The following is a 26,533-nucleotide window of genomic DNA, read 5'->3' as shown; positions in this document are numbered from 1 at the left end:
GTCAAGACTCTGCAGAACCTCCGTTCTCCTTTCAGTCTCTTCCTCCTTAGGTCAAATGTCTTTGTGGTGTTTGGCTTTACTCCCTGTTCCCAGTCTTTCTTTCTCAGTCATCTTTTCTAGGCATCTGATCACTTTTGTTGGTGAGAATACAGAGGACAGCATTCAGTTCTTTGATATCTTTGATATGTCTTGACCAAAGCAACAGGGTATTTCTGCTGGGTAGAACAGAAAGGTTTGCTTCATCTGTCTTGCAAGCTAAATTATTCTGTATGAATCACATCAAGGTTTTGTTGTTTGTTTGTTTGTTTTTCATGTTGACCTCATGATGCCATAATCATTTATAACGTTAACTCTTTTCAAGCAGAGTGTCTCTAGCATCTTGTTGCCCTGTCCTGTTTTTGTATAGTTGAGAATTTCTATCTGAGAGTAATAAATTAAATCTCTTCCCTAACAATTGCATTCCGTTTTTCAGGTGATTCTGGAACATTTCTACAATTTGTCAAGAACCTTTAGAAGTTTAAGTTTGTCCTCTCAGATTCCCTCAGTCCTTAAAAGCTTATATTATTGGTTCATTAATGTAAGCATTCTTTCAGTTCCATAAATCAGGTCACCATTCTGTGTAGAAGCCGTTTTAGGGGGCATTTGCTGTGAATCCCACGTGCTACATCTTTTCATGCTGGCAGTGAGACACTGATGGCTGCTCTCTCAGGATAAGAGAGTTTTGTGCTTATATTGCTGTAGTTTCGTTGAGAAAGTGTTTCCTTTGTTTAAAAGTCGTTATTATAACATGTATTAGTCTCTTCTTCAAACTTACTATCCTAGATCCAGGATCTGTTCTCAACATGCATGTCAAACCGATTTTAGCTTTCACTCAGTTGCATGTTCTCATCTAGTCACTTACAAACTGTTTTGGTAAATTTTTGTTTGTTTGTTTGTTTTTGTTCTGTTTCATTTTTTTCAGGAATTGAAATTCAGCTGGCTGAACCGGTTCCTTCTCGCCGGCCCCTTCTTTAAATGAAAGCACTGTGTTTCTTGTTTCTCTGTTTTTTGATACTTTGCCCCCATCATCCATAAAATCTTGAAAATACCACTAGCCATTTCAGTAAATTCTTGATATACTTAAGATTAAAGAAGCCTAGATGATTTTTTTAAGTAAAATTATCTCAAGCTGTAGCCTGACTTTGTCTTCTAGTCTGACAGTTTGTGTTGAAGTTGAGCTCTGAAGGTTAGAAAGGGAAATTCAGATGGTTTTGTATGACTTTGTCTGTACCTTTTTGTTATTTTCCATTCCACTTATTATCTGATCTTCGAATTTCAAAATTTTTGCTTTTAATTCCAGGTTAGGAGGACAATAGATGCTGAAATACTGGACCTTCTGAACTTCTGAGTTTTTGGCAGTCTTTTCACCTTTCAGGGCTATGTAAGTGTGTGTTCTATGATACAGCCATATGTCCATGTGTTGCCTATGTCACATCATCTTGTTAGGTCCTAATTTTATATGTTAATGGCAATAGCAGCTGTAGCAAATAATCCAAGTTATTCTTGACCATTGACAATATAGACCAAAGTATTAATATGATAAGCAAGCAAGGGGAATGTTTTTTCTAATTAGAATATGGACAGAAGATCCAGACAAGGATTTTATTAAAATAATATCAGGTTAGCTTGGCCTTGGTACTTGAACTCTTTAACTGAATGTTAAATGGCTTGTACCAGTGTTTTCCTGGAGAAATAGTAATGTGCACTCCTTTTTATTTGCCTTGACTTATTCTTTAGGTCTAATGAAAGAGCAGGAAGTCAGCTACAGTTTTTGTAGTTGAGACCAGCTTCCTTGTCAGGAAAATGCTTTTATTTAAAAAATGCATATCGTGTGCACATATACTCATGCTTTATATTATGGTTAGCACAAAAAGTTTAAAGCCAGATCTCAAGCTTTCTAGCCATTTTTGTGGAAAAAAAAATACTTCCCAATTCATGAACAGCAGTTAAACAGTGCAGCAGTCACTGTTTATCAAATACCTGTGAATTGTTTACCTAAGTCCCAGTAATATACAATCAGATTAATTATAGGAATCTTTTAAGATATTTGAAGTTTTAGAATTTTTGGTTTATGCAGGCATATTTGAAAATGTGAAACTTTGTTTCAGAAGTCAAAAAATAGCTACATTTCCTTGGTAATAGACTTTGACAGTTTTTGCCTAATTAATTGGAAAATGAAAAGAGAAATGTCCTGTTCAGTGTGTGAAAGTTGCCTTATAAAGGAATGGTTGCATCATGCTAACTTAAACTTGCAATAGAATAGTAAATACATTTTTTGGAGATATAACTGTATATTATGCCTCTAATCTTTGCAACATATTTTTCTTTATTAAATAAAATAAAAAAGAAAATATCTTTTCTTAACAGAAGACAAGTGCAGCATACCAATGATTCTTTCCTCCTTCATTTTCTGTAAATCCCCTTTTCATCCAGAGTGGAATCCTTTACTGCAGTTTTCTCCTGTATGGGTATTATTTTCTAGCACTCACATCATGTGGCATAAGGCTGGACCAGAGGACCAAAGAGTCTCAAGGAAAGTGCTTTGTCAACAAGGCTTCCACTTAAACCTGAGATGCTTGTGCTTGTACGCCGGTGTCATGGCTGGACGGAGCTGGTCTTGGGAGGCAAGACCTGTGCTGGAGCTTGGGCTTCTCTGGTTGAAAACAAAAGCCAGAAATTCTACTTGTAAACCATTAGGCAGGTGTGCGAAGGAGACGGTGTTCCTGGAAACAGGCTGATTGGCAAGGCCTTTTAGATATTAAAGCACAGTTGCAAAATGTATGAGTCATGCCAGGCTTGGCTATGCACACTGTAATTTATGACCAGAGTCTGTCTTGTTTAAAATTGCAGTGTAGCTGTACTGGTTCTCTAGTGGCTCAGGTAGACATGAATTTCCAAGCTTAGTGAATGAAACTTCCTTTACCTCTCCCATTTTTTGAAGGAGGAAGAAGAGCATATCATACAGGCTTTCTCAACTACTTTAAAGACTTGCAGATCCATTAAAACTTTTCTGGTAGTCTCACTGAACAATGCAGCATGCATTTTTGGAGTAATATAACCAATGTCTGTTAGCCAGTTTGAGTTTTGAAAAATTAAATGTATTGAAGTATTCATGTTATACAAGTGTTTATAATAAACAGCATTTCCAAAGATTAATTACAGAATATACCAAAAGTATATCATTTTGAGATGTCATGACACAGGTTATACAGCAAGCAGGTTTGTTATTGAGGTTTATGATTTGTCAGTTCTAGAACTTCCTCATTGTACTTGAAGACACAGCAGAGAGAACCATTTCCCCTTCATCTCTCTGAAACCATATTATTATAGTTCAGGTGATGTGTTTTTTGCTTTAGAGGGTGTACTACCGTATTTGAGAAACAAAGGGGACTGTTTCTTCAGCATGCAAACTTTGTGGATGCCCAAGGAATAGCTGTGAATGATTCTTGAGGGTTTTTTCCTGTCCTTCCCATTTATACTTATTGTATGAAATTAGCATTTCAATAATAAATTGATATCAGTAATCCAGCAGAATTTGAGTGTGTAGTTACAGAGAAATGTATGCTAATTTGGAATTACAAGTAAACAACATGCAGATATTTGGATTATGGATATTTAAATTTGCTAATTTGGAAGCTAAGCTTTTTATAAATATTTTGGCTGAAGCTGAAAAGGGCCAAAATCTAGAAGCTTGCTTGGCTCATCCAGTATTGATGGGCAGTGTCAAGTTCAAATACTTAAATATTCGAACTTGCAGTTTTCATGTTTAAAGCCCAGAATTATTTGCATGTGTGTCACACAGAGCTTTTGTTATCCTAGTGAATGTATTAGGATGAAGAATTGAAACTGAATTTCTATCTTATTATAATATACTCCTCCAGTGTCTCTTATCAGATCTTAAAGTGCTTACACTTTCACAAGGAAACCACAGCAGTAGCTGTTCCCAGGCTGACTTGACAGTGCTGCAAGACCAACATACATACATTTATGTAGTTTTGTCACTAGTCTGTTTTGCAAATGTTGTTCCATACATAACCCAGCTCATCAGTAAAATGTAAGTTGCTTTGAGTCCTGATGTAAATAAATGTACATGGGCTTATAAAAGCTTCTTATTGATTTGGGTGTATCTCTTTCTTGTTTAAGCTGTTTGTAAGCAGTGTTTAAAAAGGTACACACATAGTTGGTGACAGTTTAATCAAACCCATTTTAAATAATTGGTAGCAGTTTAACTACAAATAGTGCATATAAATAAGGCTGTAAAGAGACTGCCTTCTCAACAGATCATGTCTCCTCTCACAATATAGTTAACTGCTGAGCATAGCAACTTGCATGAATGCTCACAGTGTTTGACTCCAGTTCGTTTGGTGAACTCTCTAGTAGAGTAAGAATGAATGTGGTGGTTTGTCCAGGATTGAGCAGCATCAGCAAAGCTGTTTTAGCTGCTTGAAATCCAATATCATCCCTAGTTTTGTGTGCTTGTTAATGACCTGAAGAGAGTGATATCACAAGTATATATCTGGGATGTAACTTGACCTTCTTTATGGTTGGGTGTCTTCCAGGAGGCAGAGACCTCTTTCTCACATTAAGAGGGAGGGTTTATTAGCTCTGAACTGATGACAACAGCATCACAGTTATACAGTTTCTTCACTGAGGCTGGTTTGCGTTCAGACACCTTTGTGCACTGGCACAGCGATTGTAGGATTGCGCTTTGTAGTTGTGCACTTCAGACTTTTGGACCCAGATGAATTTGCAAGCTCAGCTGTACAACTGTATAAACCCTTTTTTAAAAAGCTTTTGTTTATAGGCCAAGTATATTTCAAATGGAGTCACTGAGCTATAGTGCAAGTGCAACCAATTAATGCTGCTTGAACACAAGTACACTTTAAAGCAGATGTAAAAGACCTCTTTCAGACATAACTGTGGAAAAAGAATTGCATCTCTTGATGGTAAAGTAAGCTTTCAGTTTCAGATAAGTAGAGTGCTTGGATAAATAAGACCAAAATATTTATATAGGACAATAGTAATAATAAATCTCTATGAGATATTTGTAGAGTAGGATTTCACATTGAATTTGATTACATATGTAGGCTTTTTTTTTCCCTTGGTGGATTAGTACACTAATTCATAGTATAATATATATATATAATATAAACAAGAGATTTCAGTCTTTTTCCCTAGGTAGTAATTTATTGTTGTTATGTTATGGGAACTCCTAGAAGTTGTAGTCCTTGACTGGTTTCCCACTGTTGTAATTGCCCTAGCATGATGTTTTCTTTCTGCTGCTCTCCAACGAGATTGTAAGCTTGTAAGTAGGGAAAAAAAAAATAAAAAAAATAAAAAAAGGTGTTTTTTCTAAGACTTTGTCTGCATGGGAAATTATTTCATGTGTTTGAAGTGCCTGATCATTGCCTCAAACTGAGCCATAATGATGAATAAGCAGCCAATTTAACAGAGAAGAAAACCAGCACTCATCGGCAAATAAAGGTGGAAAACGGGCTTATGTGCAAGACTACAGCAGCACAGGCACAATGTTTTTATTTAAGGAGTTCTTGAAAGGAGGCAGGGAATCTGAAGTTACTTGTAGGATGAGAGGAAAGGGCTAGTAACACTGGGTGTTAAGAGATCTCCAGTTTCCCAACAATCTTCTATTCCCCCTTTTACTGTACATGCATACTCTCTCTGGAGCAAACGTTCACAAATTAGTCCGAGGCTCCAGTGCAGGGAAGGGTACTTACCTCAGCTACTCCGCTCTATCAGAGCTGCACTTGGCATTGTTTCCTCCTTTTCACCTCCCTGTCCATTCAGGTTTGATGGAAGCTCTTTCCTTTCTACCCTGCATTTCCTCTGTGATAAATTTAGTTAGAAGTATCCTTTCACATCGATTCTGTAAGACTCCTAGAAAACCTACTGTTATCTGTCCACCACCTACATCTCACCTTAGCCTGAGGTCTGTACTTCCACACTTCTTTTTCACCCCTACTCATGAAACCTTCAAAAGAGTTTGCACGCATTCCTTCCCTTAATCAAATGTGACAAGTTTTTTTTTTAAATCCTGCACTTGGGTGAAGTCTTGCTCGGACATTCATTGGTCCTGCTTTTGTTTGAATTTTCATAGTATGTTGAGGGTCCCTAACAAGACTTCCATTAAACAGAGGTTTGATGATAATCATCTCTATTTGATGTGATGGCGGAGCTACTAATATGGTGTGAGGAAAAAAAAATACCTGGGCCTTCCAGGATGTAGGACAGGATTGCTGCTTGCACAGTTGGTGTAAGCAGGAAATAAGGATGTAATTGTAGTAAATTGCTAGCAAGAGAAACAATGGAAGAGAGCATAGGTGAAAAGTTCCTTCTGAACTTCAGCTGCTGTTAAGGAAGCACAGTGATAGACCTCTCTGTAGGCTTTTCTTACTCCTGCTCTTCAGTGTGGGAAGGTCTAGTCTCTGGCCTGAGAATGAGATGTTAGGAGCTGATTCTCCAGTGGGTAACCTATGGATTTGTTGGATCAGCTAGAACTAGACATCCAGAAAAATTGTTTGGAGAAGACTTTCTGGCTCCAGTGGTGCCAGGGTGAGGGGAACACAGTTCCTTTAAGAGTATTCACTGCAGCAGAAGTTTTCAGCAGTACATGAGCCACCACTTGTTCTCTTCTCAGATAGCAGAGGGTTGTGCACAACAAGTAGAACTTCTGTCTCCGTCTTCTGAGGCAAAGATGAAGTAACTAACTTGCTGTTCAAGGCCGTTACCTGTCTGTGTCTGGAGAAGTAACTGTCCTTGTTAGAGTAATAGTGAGGTTGCTGGTGGAGAACGAGAAATGCTCAAAAATAGCAAGAGCTGGTGCTAAAGTGGAAGTGAGTAGACATGGCATCTGAGCCTTTCAAAGCACCTTTCCCAATGGCATATTGCAACTGATTTCATCAGGGAGTAGGAAGAGCGCTCTTTATTTTATTTTTCTTTCTCCCCCCTTATCCTCTGAAAAGCATTGTTCTCGGGAGCAGTAAGATTGTGTGCTGCTACTTTTCCTAGTAGATTCATTTGTTTCTGCTCTGAAAAGTTTATCACAAAGCAATTGTTCTTTAGAAATTTTAACTCATCATTTTCTTTATCGTTGTCTCCCTGCTTCTCAGTCACAAATCCACTGTGGCCATAAAAGAAATGAGAACAACAATGCTTTGAGCCAAGCTTAATTTGAAATACCTGCTGTCTGCTGTATTCTGTCAGGCATTATATTTGATGCTGTTTGCTCCTAGACTTGCATTTGTTTCGCTTTATAGCTGAATGAAAAGACAGCTGTAGACGCACAGCAACAGCATAATAAAAGTGTTTCTTAGTAATATATTCTGTGACAACTGGTGGTGTTTAATTTTTCAGCAGTTAGGAAAAGAAGATAATTTTTTCTTTTAATAGCACTGAAGAGTCATTCTGTGTTCACAAATGAATTCAGATGATGGTACCAGGTAAAGTTCACATCTTAATAATAAGGATACTTGAGTACTCTTTACCTTGGGAGTCATGGCATGTCTGTCATTAGAGGCCTTTGAACAGGTTAGGCAAACATCTGTCAGGATGACAAAGCTGTAGTTCATTCTGCTGAAGCAGGTTAGTCCTAAATAGGCTTTCAAGGGTCCCATATCCTTTTTCTACAGCTAGGATAATTTTGTAATTTCTTTATGACTGTTTCCTAAGTATTCTGCATGGTGTGCCATGCAAATTTCTTTCAGCTGTATTTCTTTTAGTGGTCATGGAGATTAGATCATTGAAGAATATGTAATACGTTTTCTATCACTTTCCATTAGACCATTCCGTACCCATCAGGTAAGCCACGTGGAGTTCAGTAACTATATACTGAACCTAAAGAGATGCTTACTTTACAAAGTTACCTCAAAAATAGCAAAGCTGTTGGCTAAACCTCCTTATCATTTGGCTAGCACAGAGTTTTGTTCTCAAATTCCACTTAATCCAGAGCATGTATCTCTAAAATAAGTTGTCGGACCAGTACTGCTTTTCTTGCTCTGTTATTTGTAGCAGTGGAGTCTATAAGGAAAGAATTTATTGCTGTTTTGGTGGGGAGAAAAAACTAAAAGCTCTGAGCAAATGTTATAAGTTTGTTCTTTCTGTTTTGAATGAAAATAGTGTTGTAGCTGTGATAACAGCAACTCAGACTTGTGGGGAGAGGTAGTTGCTTTTCTTAGATGAGCTCATACGATTGATAGAAGTAAATAAGCATTTAAGCCTGTTCTAAAGCAGTGCTTGCCCCTTGTAGTTTTTCAACTGCACTAGCTGATCTAATGAAATACATTATTTAAAAATAAACCTTATTTTCTTACAGGATCCTTTGGCAAATATTTTGCAAACCAGAAATTTGATGTTCATTGATCTTCATATTCACTCCTATGGGATTTCTGTGCTATAACACTGCTCCACATGAAATAGATTTCTGCTCTAAGTATTATTAATGGAAGATGTAGCACAGGGGAGACTAAATGCAGGTGAATAGGATTTACTGTCTTCTAACTTGGGCAGAACTGGGGTGTAGCTGTTTCTCTGAGACCACTAAACAGTCGAATCTCCACATTCTTGGGTCTTAGTGACTTTCTGGTAGACCTTGTGAGTGACAAAAGGCTTAATTTTCCTGTCAGTTTGACGGTATCTACTGGTTTAAGCAAGAAAGTACACAAATATTAACAACTTCTTTCTATCAGTTTGAACTCTTTTGTTGTTTCAGAATTTAAATTCAGTTTCACGCTCATGTCCAGGGAGCTTTAAATAGTACTTGTCTAAAATGTGTTTGTGAGGAGAATCTGTCCTGTTCCAGCAGTGTACATTTGTTCAAACAGGGCACTCCGAAGTGCCATTAGTTCTTGCCTATAGCAGCAGCACACTTCCTAATGGAAATGGGCACTTGGAAAGGAAGATTGCTCGGTTTGGAAATACTGTTTAGGAAAGTTATTCTTCAGAGTATGGTCTGCTAGATTACCACAATAGCAAACCCCTTCTCTGAAGCAATCCTTGTTCTTTCCATAAATTTTCTTCATGGAAAATTGGGAGGTGGGAGAGAAAACCTCCAAAAGCCCTATTTATGTGTTTCCAGGCAACACGGTAAATATTCTTTGTAGAATAACCTTAAGTACGCTCAGACGCTTGTGGTGTTTGTGTGGCTGTGCTGTGTTTACACAAGCTGCCTAGGTGAGATCACTTGCTCTGCAGTGCCATTGGTACATGCCATGCTATTAGCAGCTCTGCTGCACGGAGACCTGGCTATTCATAAATGCACAAATAACATCATGAGGTTACAGTGAGGGAGCCAAACTGCACTTTTTTAGATCATTATTCTCTAACTACGTGCACTGAAGCAGGGGACCTCCGACTAATACCTTAAAGAGTTTCAATGAGGCAGCTGCCTGCCTGCATTCAGGGGCAAGGTGGTCTTTCAGTTTTTAAGGTTCACCTCACCTTTCATAGCCCTTACAGAATGGCAGCCCAGTTCTTTTTGTCGCAATAGAAACAAGGCCACTAATAAATAGGGACACCCTTCCTTATCTATGCTGACTTTGCGGTCCAAACAGAAATAAGTACCAACAAACCCTCCTTTATTCGGCAGTAGGAACTGCATAAAGAAGTGATGAGCTTTAAGGAGGAATTGGTTTTGCTACATTTATTTCCATTTCCTTGATGTGGATTCTCTGGGTATGTCATCCAGAGTAAGGACTGGACTGTAAACATGTTGCTGCAAAATGAATAGTCACAAATGTGATTCGAATGACAGTATCAGTCTTTGCAGGATATAAAACCATGCTTAGAAAATGCAAGGAGTAATAAATACTCATGAATACAGAGAGTACACAGTAACCAGATAACAAGTGTATGACGAAATCTGTTGAATCAAGAGTTCATCACACAATATTTGTACAAGCACTTTAGCTTCCTCACCTACATGAAGGCAAGGGAGAGCGAATAGATTGCTGCTGTCATGGTAGTTTTCATGATCTAGCAGACCAGTGGAAATAGAGTTATGTTGACTTACAGTAAACTGCATTCAAACTATTAACTTTGCAGCCATAAGAGTTTGAAAGTTTATCTCCTACAGAATTTGGGTGTTTTGTGTGGTTTACACACATACAGCAAGTAAGCTATTTGAATCTCCCTAGGGCTATTGTATATTGATGTTCTTCATTTGCATTCTAAATTTGCATGGATGCAATGTATTCCCAGGTATTTGTGCCTTGTCTGTTTCATAAATGTAACTCCATTTACCAGCGGAATAGCCGTCCCCTTCTGCATGTAATATTCGGGTTATGTTGATGTAATGGTTTGTGCGATCCCTTGGAAAAAGCACAGGCTGATAAATATCACAGATAAGTAATGAGAATATGCTTACAATGTGTTTTGTGGTGCTGCGCTGGATGTACCTGAACCAGCTCTGACAGGCTGGTGTGGCAAAGGGCTGCGCCAAGAGATAAACCCCAGGTCCCAGCAGCCGTGCGGTGTTGCTGATGGGGCCCTGCGCCCAAATGGCAAATGCTGCTTCCAGAGCTGGCTTGTTGAGCCACCTCTTCGGTGCTGCGTGTCGTGGTTAAATAGTCCTCGTTCAAATCAATGGCCCAGATTCTTACAGAGCTTTTTCATAAATTTTCTTACAGTATCCAGGATGAGACCAAAGGAGGCAAATCAGATGTTATGCTGCGTTACAGGCTAGGGAAACCAAGACAAGACGTGGTATTGTATATTTTCACCTTGAATGCTCTTTAGCTTTGGCTATCTTACAAAAGGCACATCAAAAACAGGCAGGTTACCAGAATAGGCTGGATTTTGGATTAGATGAGAAAGGATAGGGGAGGGATTAATGAATGAAAGGAGTTAGTTGTGTGTTCCTGTCTTTTTATTCTAAGTGATACATAAATTAAAAGCCATAGTAACTTTTGTGCAAAGCAGAATGTTACAGGGTGCTTTGGATGCAAGAAGAAAAAATCTTGAAGCCTAATTTTCATCTCCCATACACTCCTTCTCCCAGAAATCCCCACTTGCCTCCCCACTGTCAATATTTACACTAGTTATATTGAAAGTGTACAGTTATAAAAGTCTAACAGAGAATAGCAAGATCATCAGTTACGTAAAGCAGGGAAAACACCTAATCATTATAGCATGCCTGGACAGACTTTTGCAATTGGCGTCTCTCTTTGGTATCTGTTACCTGGACCTGGTGGAGATGGTAGATTATGATTTTTAGTATACAGCTGTAAAAGAGTGTGAGTGGACAGTATAGCTCAAAGCACTGTACAAACATGAAATTGTCCATAACACAGAGCCCACCCCATGGGCTCTGCATAAGGCAGCCTGTTTCACCCCCGCTGTGTGCTCGGAGACTGAAACAGAGATAAGGTTAAACAATATGTACAGGATTCAAGGGCACAGTTTCTTTTTGCTTTCTTATCTGTACCGACTTTTCAATTGACTTTTAATCCTTCTTACACAGGCTGTTTAAATCCCATCGACACTGTTTATAAATGGAGATCTTTTTAATAACTCAGCCTTACCCAAGCAGACAGTTTTCAAATTGCTGCTGAATGCTGCTGTATTCATTAAATCTCTTAGTGTTGCCAGCTGTCCACTGTTTCTTGCCTACTGAAAGGCTTTGAGTCTCTCTTCACTTGGGGACTTAATTGTTTTTGTTAAATAGTGTTAACCGGTATTCCTACATTTTTGTACTGGCCTGTAGTGTTAATTGTGAAATAGATAACAGTTCAATGTCTCTGAAAATCTGTGTGATAATTAGATGCTCTTTATAACTGTGATTTATTGTATTCATTTGAAGAGAGGCATCTGGATTTTGTTTCTCAGATGCTGTAGATTTAATAACATGTAAGGTTGGCTCTAAATAATGCTACTGATTTTAGAAGGAAATTGTAATGAAGTCCACAGAGTTAACTGAGGACTAGTTTTTATATGTATGTGCTGCTATATGAACCACTGACATAACCAGCTGGAATTGTCCCAAGCTTGGGTGGGTGTTTGTCCAAAGAGAGAAAACAAACACAGTAGCTGCAGTGGAAGGAGTAGATAGGCTAATTTTCACATCAAATTTGTGTGTTTCTGTTTGCTAGCAGCTCTGCTTAATAATAAAACATGAAAGTTCAATTCTAAGAATTGATTACATCTGCAGAGATTATACAGCAAAGGCTCAGGCCATTGGGAAGGATTTAGTTGCAGTTTGGTCACAGACCCGAGTAAACCCATGTTTTCCATGAAGTACCTGCCACATCTTAAACTTTCACTGTTTGAAGCTTCCATGAAGTTGAATCACATACCAAATCTGCTTCCCCCCCCTACTATACAACAATTTATGAACCTGCTGTCCTGGGTGAGTCCCTCTACTAGGGGCCTGTCTGGAGGCCAGACAAGTAGAGGGATGCTTTTCCTTAGCAGTGCTTTGCCCCAGGTGCTCTTTCTTACTCTCCCCACCTAAGCCCCTGGTTTGCCATCCTTCATTTTCAGGAACTGTGTTTTCTGGCTTTGCACTGTCCTTGTCCTTAATGACCAGTGGATCCCGCTGTCAGGCACTGGGGAGCAGTACAGCCTGTTTTATTCTTCTTTTACATGTATATGATGTACAGAGAGAGTTTTCAGCCTCCACCTTCCGAGTTCTTCTGAGGTAGAAGGAAGTTGTGGTGCGACAGTCAATCTGCATTTAGTGAACTCATGTGAGTTTCAGGTTCACAATAACAAGCTGACCCAGATAAATTCTGCCAGACTTTCTGTTTCCTGGGGCAATTCAGGTATTTCCAATCTGCAAGTGGCTTTGTCAATGAGCCATCGGCAAAGTAATAACCTGCTCTTGCAGAGCTGGAGGTCTTTTGGAAATAGCAGCAACCTGTAGCATGGCAGAAATCAGACCTTGCATACCTTGAAAGTCTTTGCAGGTGGAGGTTTTACTGCGGGGCTGCTTTGCTTGCAGGGAGTTGTCCTGAAGCTTTAGTACATCACTAATTCCTTTAACAGCTCTAGTTGACATGTCATAGAAGAGCCAAGCTGGCCTAGTTTGGGAAGCAGTGTGGGCAAGAGAGACTGAAAACAGTAAAACAGTAGAAAAATGTTATCCTGATTTCTGTCTGTATTAGTCAGTTTTGTAAGACCCAAGTCATAGTGACTTTTCATTTCTGTGCTTCCTGGAGCTAGCACATATGCTGAAGGGACAACATCCTCTGTTCTGCACATGGCACCACCAAGTGTCACTAGCACTCATACTGGGAGTGTCCAGAGTCAGGTGAGCAGGTGGGGCTGCTGTGCAGATCCAGAGCACAGTTCAGGTAATTACTGCCCAACCAGGCTAACAGCGAGCAATTCAAGACAGGGTAGCAAGAAAAGGAAAATCAGATGCACTCTCCAGTAATTTCTGCTTCTTTGAAGTAGAGACATAATGGTGGGGAAGGCGGAACACTGAGAGAAATGAAGGAGAGATGATGTAGGGAGGAGGGAGCCCCGGCTGAGAAGGGGGAAGTCAGCTTGGGACTGAATTGTGATTAGCGTGCACTGATCTGAATCTGAAAGCCCAGCTGTTCTCTATGCATTCTCATGTCTTTTAGGTGTCTTCTTCCGTAACTGGCTTTTGTGTTCTGAATTTTGTGACTGTATTTGCTGAAGGGGCTTCCTACCAGGGAAGAACTTGGTATACAAGCCTTATTGTTACATGTGTATTAGGGATGAACATGTAAGTCTATGTCATGTAAATGTAAAGAGTTATCTATGTTTGATTCATATTTAAGCAGATTTTCATCACATAAAATAGGTCATGAGCCCAGGGTCCTGCTGAAATTACTTTCAGCATGCGCTCTTCTGAGTCTCCTATCTGCACTTGGGTGTACTAGTCAGTTGGCACAGGAAGAAGTTGGAAAACAATTTCACAGTATGGAAAAGATGTGCTGGTTCTTAGAAGCATCACTTAGAAGTTAACTGAAAACCTTGGAAGCTTGCTTTCTGAGTCTTCCTCCACACTCTTTTCACATAATTGCAACAGTGCTTCAAAAAGCTTCCCAACTTGGTTTAAGGGCACCTAAGATGGGATCCTCTGCTTGATGTAAACTGTTGTCTATAAAGATCAAGCCACAGAGATTAAGTACCTTTCCACCACAGGAACTGTATGCTTTCCAGGGTAATGTACACAATACACTTAGATAATGTTCGAGGTTGTTACCACACTGAAAATATGTGCTGTTTCTCCAGGCAGTTCACTTAAATCTTCAAATCTAATTTGCTGACTCTAGTTCCCTTGATGTTCCTTTCACAATGTACTGTAGTTACAAACTTCTGAGCAGCTGCCCACTCCCTTTGCCCCCTGAGACGACTGGGAACGTGGGTTAAAGGTTGTAAGATGGTCTGATCAGGAAGTTCACATTAGTGTCAAATGCAGTTGCCCAGCTTCTCTGACAGTTGGTAGAAGTTTTGTGTGAGTAGACTAAGAAAACATATTTAGGGAGAGACTTGTATAAAGCATATGGGAAAAATGGGTGCAGCTATATTCCTTCAAATCTGATGGTGACCAAAATACCAGGATAAATGTCATTAACATTTAGTTGTTACTTTGCTAGCTGACAGAGAAAACATGAAATAAATTTGCTTTGAGAGGTTTTATTTACTCTTTGAAAACTATAATGTAAAGTGTTCTTGCTCTGTTCTGTCAACAAACTCAATTAAAAAAACCAACCAGTTATCATTAAGTTCTTGTATTTTTTATTTTTAAAACCTGTTTTAACCATGCATAGCTCAGTTAGGAATTTAGTAGGATACTCAAGTGCAAAATTCAAATTACTTTAAAATAGACAATTTCCATCGAGAGTGTGTTCTAAAAATGCGTGGAAAAGGCATTTACTTGCCAAGTTGATTTCTGTTTCTACTGCAGCTCTGGATGATATCCCTGACTGTTAAACAGGCTGCAGTCAACCCCGTGCTCCAGGTGCTTGGGATGGAGCGTATTGTCAGCTGCTGCTGAGTGAGAATTGTTAGCTGATTGCTTTAAGACTGGCTTGGGCACCTCTGTGTCCAATGTTCCTTAGTGGTGTACTTTTAGAAAAAAGTTTTGCATAATTACTTGTTTGTGGTTGTTCTCTCTTTTTTAATAGCCACATAAATGTCAACAAGCTGGCACGCAAGGCAGCATAGCAGGGTTGTAGGATAACTGTGGCCAGTACCTTTGTGTCATTCTTGTACCCAGATGCCTTCTTAACTTACCCTCTGTCTTGGACAGTATTCTTGTGATTCCTCTATACTCAGCCCTGGATTTGTGCCATATATTCCATACATGCTGGCTGCTTATTACCAGGCAGGCCTGTCAGGGCTTGAGGATGTCATGTCCCTCTCTTGGGAAACTTGTGGCCGCTAAGGCTTTCTTAAAACAAAGGATCATTTGTTGATACATAGAGCAACAATTCAGAGACAAGAATATTGAGCCAGAAATCTAAATGTATGTTTTGTTTTATGTGAACGTCTGTCTTGTTATGAGGCAGAGCAGGCAGTTGTGTTGTTTTTGTTTTTATCAGTACCCATGCAGAGAGTTAGTCTGTTTTTAGGACCACATAAATAGTGCTGTCATTACCCACACACATTCCTGTCCCACCCCTGCCCCGTCCTCCCGTCCCCCCCTGGATGATTGTATAGACAAGGGAAAAAAGGAATTTGGTCATTTGAGGCTTCTGGTAGCTGGTTACATGGTCTCTGTAAAACAACTGCTGCATGCATACACCCACGTGTCTGATGTGTTTGGGGCACGTTCAGACCTATTATATATGCGATACTCAGATGGTCAAGCAGTGCCCAGCAAGCCAGATATGTTCTGGATGCACGGCAGTTACTTTAATGTTTGGTTTTTTTGTTCTATTTCAAAATATATTGAGCTAAATGTGATGTATGCTGGCTACCTGGGCTCTGCACACATTCCCATCCAGAAGTGTGGGACCCCTATCCAGTGATTTCTTTTACTGGGCCTCTCCCTGCAAACCAGCTCTTCACCTTGCCTCTAGCGTCTTTCTTCTTCCCTCTGCCCCTCAGAGCAGCTGTGTTTAAGAAGGGTTCAGAGCCGTTAGGATAATTTATCCAATTGCTGTATCATGTGAAACAGGGCAAAGTCCTCCACTCTAACATATTTGCTGTGCAAGTTTATGTGGGGGTTATCCTTCCTTCCTGTTCAGGTCAGCTTAGGCATGTTCAGACGATGAATTTTGATTGCTTGAATGAGACCATTTCCCTCAGCCAGTGCAATGTGCTGCCAGAAACAACCTGAAGTGGCCATAGCATAAAGCATTCCCTCCCAGCAATGTCTTGACTGTATTTCAACAAAAGAATTAATGCAGGACAGCTATTAAGAAAGTGTCTGCCTGCGTGTGTAATGCTGCATTTATCTTTTACAGCACTGAAAACAAATTTACTGCAGAAAATGTGGCCCTTGCACATGAAAGACAGAATACAGATGATACTTCAGTATGAATTCAGGGATGCAGGGTTTTATTTATGTATTTTTACGGAGCAGAGAATCAGCATCTTGGAAGCAAGAGGGGCCTAGGGACCCCTGTCATTGCCACAGCTGAACCTCCCTTTCTGTATCCCAGTTAGTGCAAGCTCTAAACTTCACCAGCTGGCTGTGGACATGCAAACACCTTGCCTTAGCAAAATGACTCCTACCAGGCTTAAGTTTAAATCCAGGTGGATGATTCTCAGAGACCTCTCTCTTTCCCTAGCCCAGTGCTCAAATTCCGCCCTGCCAGTCTTTGCTGGCTCAAATCCTAATGCAGCCCTTGGCTCTGGTTTCTCTGTGAGCCCCAGGTCTAAGTACACCGAAATGGTTTTTCCTGGATTCATCCCCGTGTTGGTTGTTTTAGCTATCGTGCAGTGATCCTTGACAACTCTAGACGTACACTTTGCCAAGTGATTTTTTTCGCTACAGTTCTAGGAGTTGGTCTCTGGCCCTTGTTGGCTACAGTCCAAACCTGGCTTAGCCTCAGCCCTAACAGCTTCTGGATACTATGATGGTACGTGTACATTTCTTTCGAGTCAAATTTCACTTTAGGTCATAAATCATTTGTTACTCTTATGAAATTTATCTTTTAAAAGGGGAAATACATTTAGATGAGTAAATGCAAATACTTATGGACAGGTTTTCTTCTGAAATAACAGAATGAATTATTTTTGTGGTCATTTCTCTCATGATTTGGACTTCTCAGGATGATGACAAACACATCCTGATGAAATCATCCTCTCTGTTGTTAGTAATACAGGCATGTCGCAAATTAATCAGAAGTTTTTGCTAGTAGCTTAGTTTACAGGCTCAGTGATCATTGTTGTATCTTCATTGGTAGTGAAAATGTGGTCCGGTTCTGCCCGAGCTTTCATTTGCTGCGTTGTTTTGCTGGCTTGGAATCCCTGCTGAGCAGTCAGAAGGCAGTTGTCACCGTGGTGAGAAACAGAGGGACAGGTACAGATTTGTAGCTTTACTGATAAAAGAAGAAAGCGTTTGAGTGCTATTGCTTTGTATCCAGTAAAACAGATTTATAAGCTTAAATGTCAACTGTAAACACCAAAACCTTTACTTAAAGACATTATCCCTGGTTTAGTATTGTCTTATTAAAATGTGCATGTGTGTTTATTATGGTATGTGTGCATTGTTATTTATTTACTTGTACTTCATCTATTTACATTTGAAAACTGCTATAAATCAGGATTTAACACTAGCTTGATTGCAAAATATTGATTCTGCTGTGGAAATAGGAGAGCATTGTGTCTTCTGCAGCACGTCTGCTGTACGTATTTTGTGTGTGGTTTCAGCGCATTCGAATCTGAGGAACTACACATACAGTGCTGGCCTTTCCCAGGACTTCTAAAGAAGTATCACCTATTGAAAATGCTGTATAGCAACTAGTCAGGGTGGTCCAGCAACGGGAGGTGGCCTTTCCTCTCTCAAAATAGCAAGTGGTTGATTTAAAATTATGATTGTTAACAAACTAGTGGATTTAAGGCTAAGTTCCAATATTGTGGTTAACTTAAAAAAACTAAACTAACAAACAACAAAAACAACAAGCAACACTTAACAGTATTTGGACAGAAAGTGCCTCTTCTGACTTAGTTCCCCATGCAGATACGCATTTGAGAAGGGAGACGGGGGAAGGTACTAACAGTTCCACTGTTTGGATGTCACCATTGCAGACAGCAGCACTGCAAGGCCAGAAAAGTTCGTGGCTTTATGGAGATCCCAAGCAGCTCAGTTGCAGAAATCTCCCTGTGACTTTACAGTTGTTCTGCGGAGACCCAAAGCTTTTGTGGCCTGTGGGAAGCACCAGGGTAGCGGTGGGGGTAGGAGGGTAAGGAGATGGTCCTGCAGGCAGATTGGTGTCAGGCCAGCTTCTCCCATGGGCCTTGAAGGGAGCTCCGGAGAAATCCAGGATTTAGGAGGACGCAGGAGTCGTGCCGTGTCAAACAGGGGCACATGCACAATGTCCTTGAAGCACGTGTTGGCAGTGCTGAGGCCCGCCAGAGTGAGTGTTGGCTGCCACTGTTGCTGGTCACAGGGCAGAGGTGGCCCTAGTGGCCTGGGGGGCTTCTGCTCCCTGCTGTGTCCCCTGGGCGGTGTCAGTGTCCTCTTAACTGCAGTAAGAGAAAGAAATGGGATATTAATGCACGTGTCAAAATACTAAAACCCACTGAAGGAGATGGTCTTGATTGCTGAGTAGAAGACAGAGCAGATCTTTTAGGATTTGTATCAGCAGGAAAGTGGAGCACTTTTTTTTTTTAGTTCTTCTGTTTTAGAAAGCAAAGGCCAATAAACTGATTTGGGTCAAAATGTCTCAGCCATGTCATCTTCTCAAATAGGGAAGAATGAAGAATACAATGCTGTCTGAATGTAAACAGAACACCAATAATAACTGCCAAAAATGGCAAGAAATACACCATCTATTTTTTAATTATTCTTTTCAAGCAGAGGTCTTCATCTGTTTGTCTTTGAGTATAAAAGTAAAAGAAACAGATCTGATACAAAAATAGCAGATCTGGTATTATCTCCTTAACTTAAAACAATCAGGTGTTGAATAGTACCTAGATTACGATCTGTTTTCTTAACTGCTGTCATTAAATTAATGCTGTGGGTTACTCTTCTAGGATGATGTTATGTTTTTGCTTAACTTTTTGCCAAGATAATGTTCTAAAGGAGTTGATAAATCCTATATTATTATTGTACTTGGCTCTATATATTGAACAAATATGGAGAGAGATTCAGTCTCGAGGAACTTGCAACCTTACTATCAAGATAGGTCATTACAGAAAATGCAAGGGGAATATGTCTTTATGGGTGTTTGGAATTTTTTTTCCTAATTAAAAAACAAAACAAAACAAAACTTTGATGGTTTTCCAAAACTCACAAAGTTGGATAAGAAATGTATATTATTTGGGTCACAGCTAGACTGTGAAAACTGAAAATAAAATAACTGGGTTTTTTTTCTTCCCTGTGTGCTGCTCTGAGGCACACTGACCATGTGCCTGAGAGTGGCAAGTGTAAGAAGAAAGTCACGAAACAGTTCTCCAAACTGCAGTTACTGATATAAGGGTTCCTGAATCTCTAATGGTACTTCCCATGTTCATTTAGTACTGTTTCAGTTGATTTTATCTCATTGTAACAATCAAGCTGTAGAAAAATAGCCTGGAGTCTTATTGAGGTGCATTAAATGATTTACATGCTTTTGTGGCATCTCATTCTTTTTTACTTGTCTTTATGTGGGGAAAAATTGAATTAATTAAAAAAAAAAAAGGAAAAAATAAAATCACTAAAATCAGGTAGGTTTTGGCTGTAGTGTGAATACATGTGAGATTAAGAGTTGACTTGGAAGAAGTCTAACAAAGCATTTTATGAATCGCTAGCTTGTTCCTTGGTGAAGGCTCTACAGAAATAAGCTTTTTGTTTGTTGTACCTGCAAAATCAAGTCTGGCACGAGCCTCAGGTCAAGAGTTTCAAGCAATTTTCTAGAAGTGCATCTGAGCCCCTTAGGGTAAAGATGACAAAAACTTCTGGTGAGGAGAAGGGATTTTGGGTTGCATGTCAGTATGAAAGTAGGTTTTAGGTGCGACTTCTTCCCAGGACACTTGCCAGGCATTTCCCGCAGACTCACTGTAACGTCACAGCAATGCAGCGCTGGGTCCCTCGCTGTCATGGTCTCTCTTAATCCCAGTGAGCCATGTATAAAACTCCAGTACTCAGAAGGGCATTTTTTTTTCCCCCATTTGCTTGTCCTTGTGTCTGATTTCTGCCAGAAGCTAATAATGAGCTGCATTTCATTGCTTTTTCTTCTCTTTTCACATAAAGACTGTTTCTGAGGTCAAACGTAGTTTAAAAGACCCAGAAGCTTTAAACTCACGCAGAGATGGTTCAGCTGGCCTTCCTTTGCTTAGAAGGCGCACTTTTGCATTGTGTGAAAGGTTTTGTTAGCAGCGGATTGCCCAGCGTGATAAGGCAACTTCCATCTGTGTAGGATAGGCCTTCCAACAGCATCTTTACTGGACAGTGGTGAAGCATGGTCAGACAGCACTCCAGGTGGCACAGCAAGTAAGATGGCATTGGCTCGTTGCTCTTCACTGAATCAAATAAAAGGACTAGGAGTTGTAGAAAGCTCCCAAGGGTGAATTTTCACTCAACTGAGGAAGGATATTTGTCTCTTTCCAGTATTTATCTTGGGGAGAAAGGGCTTAAGAAAAAGACAGTAAAATGGATACCAGTTTCAAGGAAACTGTGCAAAATGGCATTGGTGTCACCTGGCAGTTTGCTAACTGAAGGGAAGAGAGGAGACCTCTTAAGGCCAAACCAGGTCTACACAGCTATGAGCTATGTTAAATTTTCTTTTTCTTGGTTGAACTCCAAATACACTCTTTTATTAATATTAAAGTGGGAAGGGGGGTTTAATCTTAATGTTTATTTAGTACTGAGACTGCAGAGTGGTTGGCTGCCTGCAGCTCCCCAGAGAGTGGCCATCTGCAGCTGGACATCTGATCCCCTCTCCATACACCTTCTAGTCACCAAAAGATCAGAAGTTACCTGTGAGTTACTAAGGTCAGTTTTGAAACTAGTTCTAGTAACACAGGCTTTCATTCTCAGGGAACTGGGTCTTGGGGGGAGTTTGTAACCAGAGTATTCCTGTGTAGTGCATGAGCCTGGAGCCACCTCAGAACGGTATCAGAAGAACCCACTTACCTAACACTGGATATTCACAGCAAGCCAGACAAACAACTTTTAGAGTTCAGCTGCTGTTCATCAGCCTAGGAGGAGCTGTGTACCCCTATAAAAAAGAGGAAGAATAATCTGGTAAAACATTCTTTCAGTCTGCTAAGATTTAGATATGCATCTTTAATCTACCTATTTGTATTAGTCTTAGAAACCATAAATCTGTTTCCATGTCCTTGGTAAAGCATGAATAATCTCAAGATCTCAACTTCTTATCGCTCCTTAAATTAAACTTTGTACTTCTGCTACCTAATAACTGCAGAAGGGAATGTTAAATTTGGACAAGCTTTGGTGAGAGAAAAAACAAAACAACTTGTGGTTTAGAGGTGGGGGCAAGCTGTAGAAGTCTTAAAGGCAGAAGTTACAAGAAGAATGACTGTTTTGGGGGAAGAAAAGTCCTGACTGATTAATCAAATAGGTCAGGGAACAGAAAAAGCCACTGGAGTTCTTGGAGCTCGCTGAGTTGCTGTGCCTCCCATATTGTTATGATGATAAAGATTTTTACTATTATAGAAATAACAAATGTATAATAAAGGGATAGAAGAGATTAGGATATACATTTGAAATTTGTTATGAAAAGGGTAGTGGCTGTGGACAGCAAGGAATGAGAGGAATCCAGAAGGAAATGTTGAGAGCGGCCAGTGTGGGGCTGCTTAGTCATTGCTGAAACGCCTGGTGACTTCACTAAGGCATCAGATTAGGTGGAGCTGCTCAGGCTATTCTGATTGAAAATATTCTTGCCCCCATGCTTTTATTGCTGCTTCTTCACTAGGAGTTACATCCTCTGAGATCTGGTGTTCATTGTTAGCAATACCTAACCTCTATCAATCAAAATGAGCTATAACAATTTTAAAAAATAATCACACACCCCCACCCACCCCAAAATAGTTCTCCAATCACTTACTTTGACTGTACGCAGTGCTGAGTGCTGTTGGCAGCAGCTGGGAGAGCAAGTTTTAGGACAGAGACTCATCCCTCCCCCCGGGGTCAGTGACACCTGAGTTGGTGCAGTGACCTCTTCTGCTGGGATAGCTGCAGATGGGAGACACCACCCATCTGCGGCTGTCTCAGGGGCTTCAAAGGCACTTGGACGTGAATGCTGGTATTTACATCCATTCTGCTAAGCTTGCTGACGCTACCATATGAAACCACAAGAGTCCAGTCCTAGGAACTAATACAAATCAGGTAGCTCAGAGCCCCAAAGAATTATCTGGTTTTATTTGTAAATGTTCCTGGGAAAGAATCATCTCATCATTCTTTGAGATGTAAATTTGATGTCTAGGGCATTGCAGGAACAGGCATTTCAAGTGCTCCTGCTTGGATAGCTTTTCTATGGAAAGAATTTAGTATCTTGGTTTGCCAGTTCTTCAGAGTAATCTGTTTGTGCTGAACTTGACTCAAAAAAGTCACCTTATTGGACTGAAGTGGAAGTAGGCCAAGTTACAGCGGCTAAGAGCAGATATACATGTTTGCAGCATCAGGCTTTTCACACTGCAACTGCATGGTCTCCTTTTGGCTTCATTGGGATGTTTCTTCAACTGTAGCGATAAGAAAAAATTGCATTTCTGATGACTTCAGGTAGACTGCACAGATGGTAAACCCATCCTTTCATGCAAGCAGCATTTATGGAAGTGCTTGTTGTGAAAGAGTATGTTTTCCTCCTTTAGGTGGTATTTGCTTTAGGTGACTTAATGTGTATCTGTCCTACATTCTGAGTGAAAGGAAACTTGGTATCTATCAATATTTTCATGTTAAATTTTTTTTTTCTTTCCCTTATAAGCATTTCATTCGATCTGTGTTTACTTGCATTGATACATAGTCAAACATGCTGTTGTGTTTCCCCAGGGGAGTGCTCAAGTTATGCAAACTGTACCATAGATCTGTCCCCATGTGCCCCGGCTGCACTGGTTTCTGCACTGGTTAGTACCCAAATGAGCTTTGTGCTCGTGTCAAACCATATTCCCTCCTGAAATTGCCAATGTAGCTTGTTTTACTAGCCCCCAAATGGAAATAATTTCAGTCCACAATTGTGTACTGATTTATAGATGAGCATGTGGCTCAGTTTTGTGCATTCCTCGATTTGGGGGAGTTGCACTTTGGAAATACTGTGTGAGGGCTGGGGTGGAGACAGGGGTGATGAGATTATGCCAAGGCAGAGACGTACCTGGGGCCTGAGCAGAGCTTGTGTACTCAGGCCATATGGGAGAGCTTTTAAGACCATTATTATTTGTTTGCTATGGCTGTGCAACTTCCTCTTCCCCTTTGTACACGCTTTTTCTGACATGCTCTCACTGCTTTTATCTATCCTGATACAAAAAGCAAAGAACATGGTATAATTTCCTACCTTTCTGCTATTGAGTTGGTTGTTTAATGAAAGAGAATTTCCCTTGGACAATGTCAGAGAAAAATGTGCATCTGTCAAGGTTCTTTGTATAGGAACAAATGTTAACATAAACAGGCTTCCTCACAAGTATCCAGCAGGCAGGGCCATCAACCACAGTGGGGGAAAAACATTTCAGGCAACTATATAGGGGAGTGCTGCCTTTCCCTCCCCCCGTTCAAGGGTGTTAACAAATTCATTGAAGGGGGTGACCTTTCATCTGACATCCAGGAAGATTTCTTATGGTGAGGCACTCTTCTTGCATTTCAGCTTTCAGGTAATTACTCTCTTTTTCAACAGTTTTTCTGAGCACAAGCCAGTTCTTTCCCTGTGTTTCAATAGGAGTCCATTCCTTTTTGTTATGTTCTGGCCTGAAGTAAGGATATAGCCAGTGGGAATTAAACAGTGTTCTTCATTATTTTATTAGCTCACAATATGCAACCTTCCTTGCCAGTATTGCATTCTTCTTATTTTTCAATGCTTCTGTTGAGCATTTGATGAAGTGCAAGGTAGGTACCAAGCACAATTCATTTCGTCTGGAGAAACCTGCCAGCTTAAAGCCAAGGCCCCAAGTGAGGAGCTGTGGTACCTGGGCACCTCTAGGTGATTTAACATAACTGCTGCTAAGCCTTCAGAAATATCCCTTGGCTTTCCAGAGTTAACTGCATAGCCCAGAGAGGTGATGGTCTTTGCAAAGTGGAGACGAAAAGAAGCTTTTAAAGCTTCAGCATTAGAAATGTGCACAACTTCTGCTGTGAGTCATGTTGCCACATTCCCCCTGACAGCACTGTCCTCAGTGCTTTCTGCATTTTGCTGCAAGATTCATATAACCATAACAGGAACAGTTTTTCAGTGTTCAGTTTTACATTTAACAGAAGTGTAAAGTTCAATGTCATGGAATTTCCCTGCTTGGTTGTTAGATAGCTTGGTAGGACTCAAAACTGAGCAGCCTGAATTTTAGGCAGAAGCCTTCCTCCCCCAAATGAGTATGTTCAGGAGTTCAGAGTTGTGCTCGCCTCCTCCCATCAAAACTGCAACAGAAATTCTCCTCTTGGGGTCTGTCATATTTTATTTTAATTCAAAATATTTGAAGGAAAACGATCTAACAGAATTCAGGTTTATAAATCTTAGATTGCCATGGAAGACAAAAAAAATAAAATCATATGGGCTAGCTTGGGGACTTTTTTTTTTCTTTTAAAATAATTGATGCCATAAAATCCCAAACCAGAAGAGGTGGGAGATGTAAGGCATCTGGCAGAGTTTACAGCCCTGGGGGGTCGACGAGAGAAGTACAGCCTGCTGCAAACAAAGGCTGAGTGTTTTGCTGATGTGATTGCAAAACATATGTTTGCCCAGGACTGTTATGATCTTGGGAATAGGCAGGAGGCCAGATTTCTCCAGCAGCATACTTAGTCACACAAATATCTGCAAAATGTTAACCTCTTGCAATTTCTCAGTTTAAAAGCCGTAATTAGCTTGTTGCTTAAAGAGAAGGTAGAAACTCTTGCATAAGGAGCAGGGGAGAAGAAAAAAAAAAAACAACAAACAAGAAGTGGTGTCCGAAGAGCGTCTCGGTGCCGGGGAGAGCGGAGGAGTCCGGCGCTCAGAAGGAGAGGGGCCCTTGCTCCTCAGCCCTGCTCTGCAGCCGGGCCGGGGGCAGCACGGAGCAGCGAGGCGGGGTAGACGGGTGGGCCCTGGGACGGCACTTGCCTCCGGGCTGGGCGGCTCCGGGCCAGGGCTTCCCCTTCTCCCCCTATCCGGGGCATGTGTGGGCATTCCCGGGGGCTGGCAGGCAGCGGGGGGCAGAGAGCACAAACAGAGGGCGGTGGCAGGCAGCTGTTCGCCGCTTCGCTCCGCCCCGGGGAGGAGGAAAGGAGGGCCCGCCCCGGCGGCGCTGTGCGGCGGGGTAGAACCGCGGCGGGGCTGCGAGGGGAGAGCGGCTGGCCGCAGCCCCGCAGCGCCGGCATGAGGGTGGCGAGGCCGGGCTCGCAGCACCAGGTACCCGCGGGTGGCGAGGGGCTGGGGCCACGGAGGTGCCCCCGCAGGGCTGGCCCTCCCCAGGGCCGGCGGTGGTGCTCCTGGGGCGCATCCCCAGGGAGAAGTCGCTGCTCAAAGGTGGGGAGGGGGTCCGGGCAGCCCCCCTGCAGCGACCGAGTCCCGGCTCAGCTGCGGGGCCGGGCAGGCGGGAGCAGGGCTTGTTTGTGGGCTCCTCACTCGCTCCGTGTGGACGTCGTTCTGGAGGGTAACTTTTGGGGATTTGCAGGCCCTTTCTAGCTCCGTTTTATGGGATATCCAGCTGTTGCCCAGAGTGACAGTGAAGATGCTGTAGCTATCCTCCCCATTGCCACTTGCTCCCAGAAAGGCTGTGTACCGCTTGTGTGTGGTGGTGGATTGACTCTGCTGGGTTTTTAGGATCATCCAGGTAGTTTTTGCCTCTGCATTGCCGGGTGTTTCCTTATTTCTTGCACAGACTTGGATTATCCTTTTGAAACAGTACTTCTTGTGCTTCTGATAGAGAAGAGCTTGCTGTAAGTGTAAACAAGTGCAAGTCAATAGCATTATTTTAGACAGGAATTAAAACACTGCTTTAGCGCTCTTTTCTAAGTTTCGTAGTGTTGCCACGTTTAGATTTTTCTTTTAATGGAAATTTGTAAATCCTGAGACTGCTGCAAGTTGCTACAGAAACTATTTTGTATTCTTCTGGTTTGTACAGATCTGTTATGTCTTGGATACAAATTGCTTTGCTTTGACATAATCCAGCAGTACAGTCTACATAATGCAAACGGTAACTGTCACATTTAAACTTGTTTCCTTCTGTGTCACTGATCTGTCGCTATTTAAACAGAGTCTACAGCATGGAAATTGCAGGC

The 26,533-nt window shown here is 41.1% G+C and overlaps 1 protein-coding gene across 3 annotated transcripts in view; it reads left to right on the top strand.

Moving 5' to 3' along the window:
* SESN1 (sestrin 1) overlaps positions 1-26,533 on the top strand; it is a 79,584-nt gene that overhangs the window by 36,744 nt on the left and 16,307 nt on the right. Inside the window, exon 1 of one of the 3 annotated variants that reach the window (XM_080341819.1) lies at positions 24,920-25,661. The exons of the other annotated variants lie outside the window; for them this stretch is intronic. Within the exon in view, the coding sequence (XP_080197945.1) occupies positions 25,428-25,661 (234 nt within the window). The 5' untranslated portion in view covers positions 24,920-25,427. Of the gene's footprint in view, positions 1-24,919; positions 25,662-26,533 lie in introns of those variants that run through there. 3 annotated transcript variants of the gene reach the window in all.

The sequence above is a fragment of the Nesoenas mayeri genome (genome assembly GCF_963082525.1).
Source record: "Nesoenas mayeri genome assembly, chromosome: 3".
NCBI classification, from domain to species: Eukaryota; Metazoa; Chordata; class Aves; order Columbiformes; family Columbidae; genus Nesoenas; species Nesoenas mayeri.
Note: the sequence above shows the minus strand (reverse complement) of the source record. Positions and strands in the feature narration are given on the sequence as shown.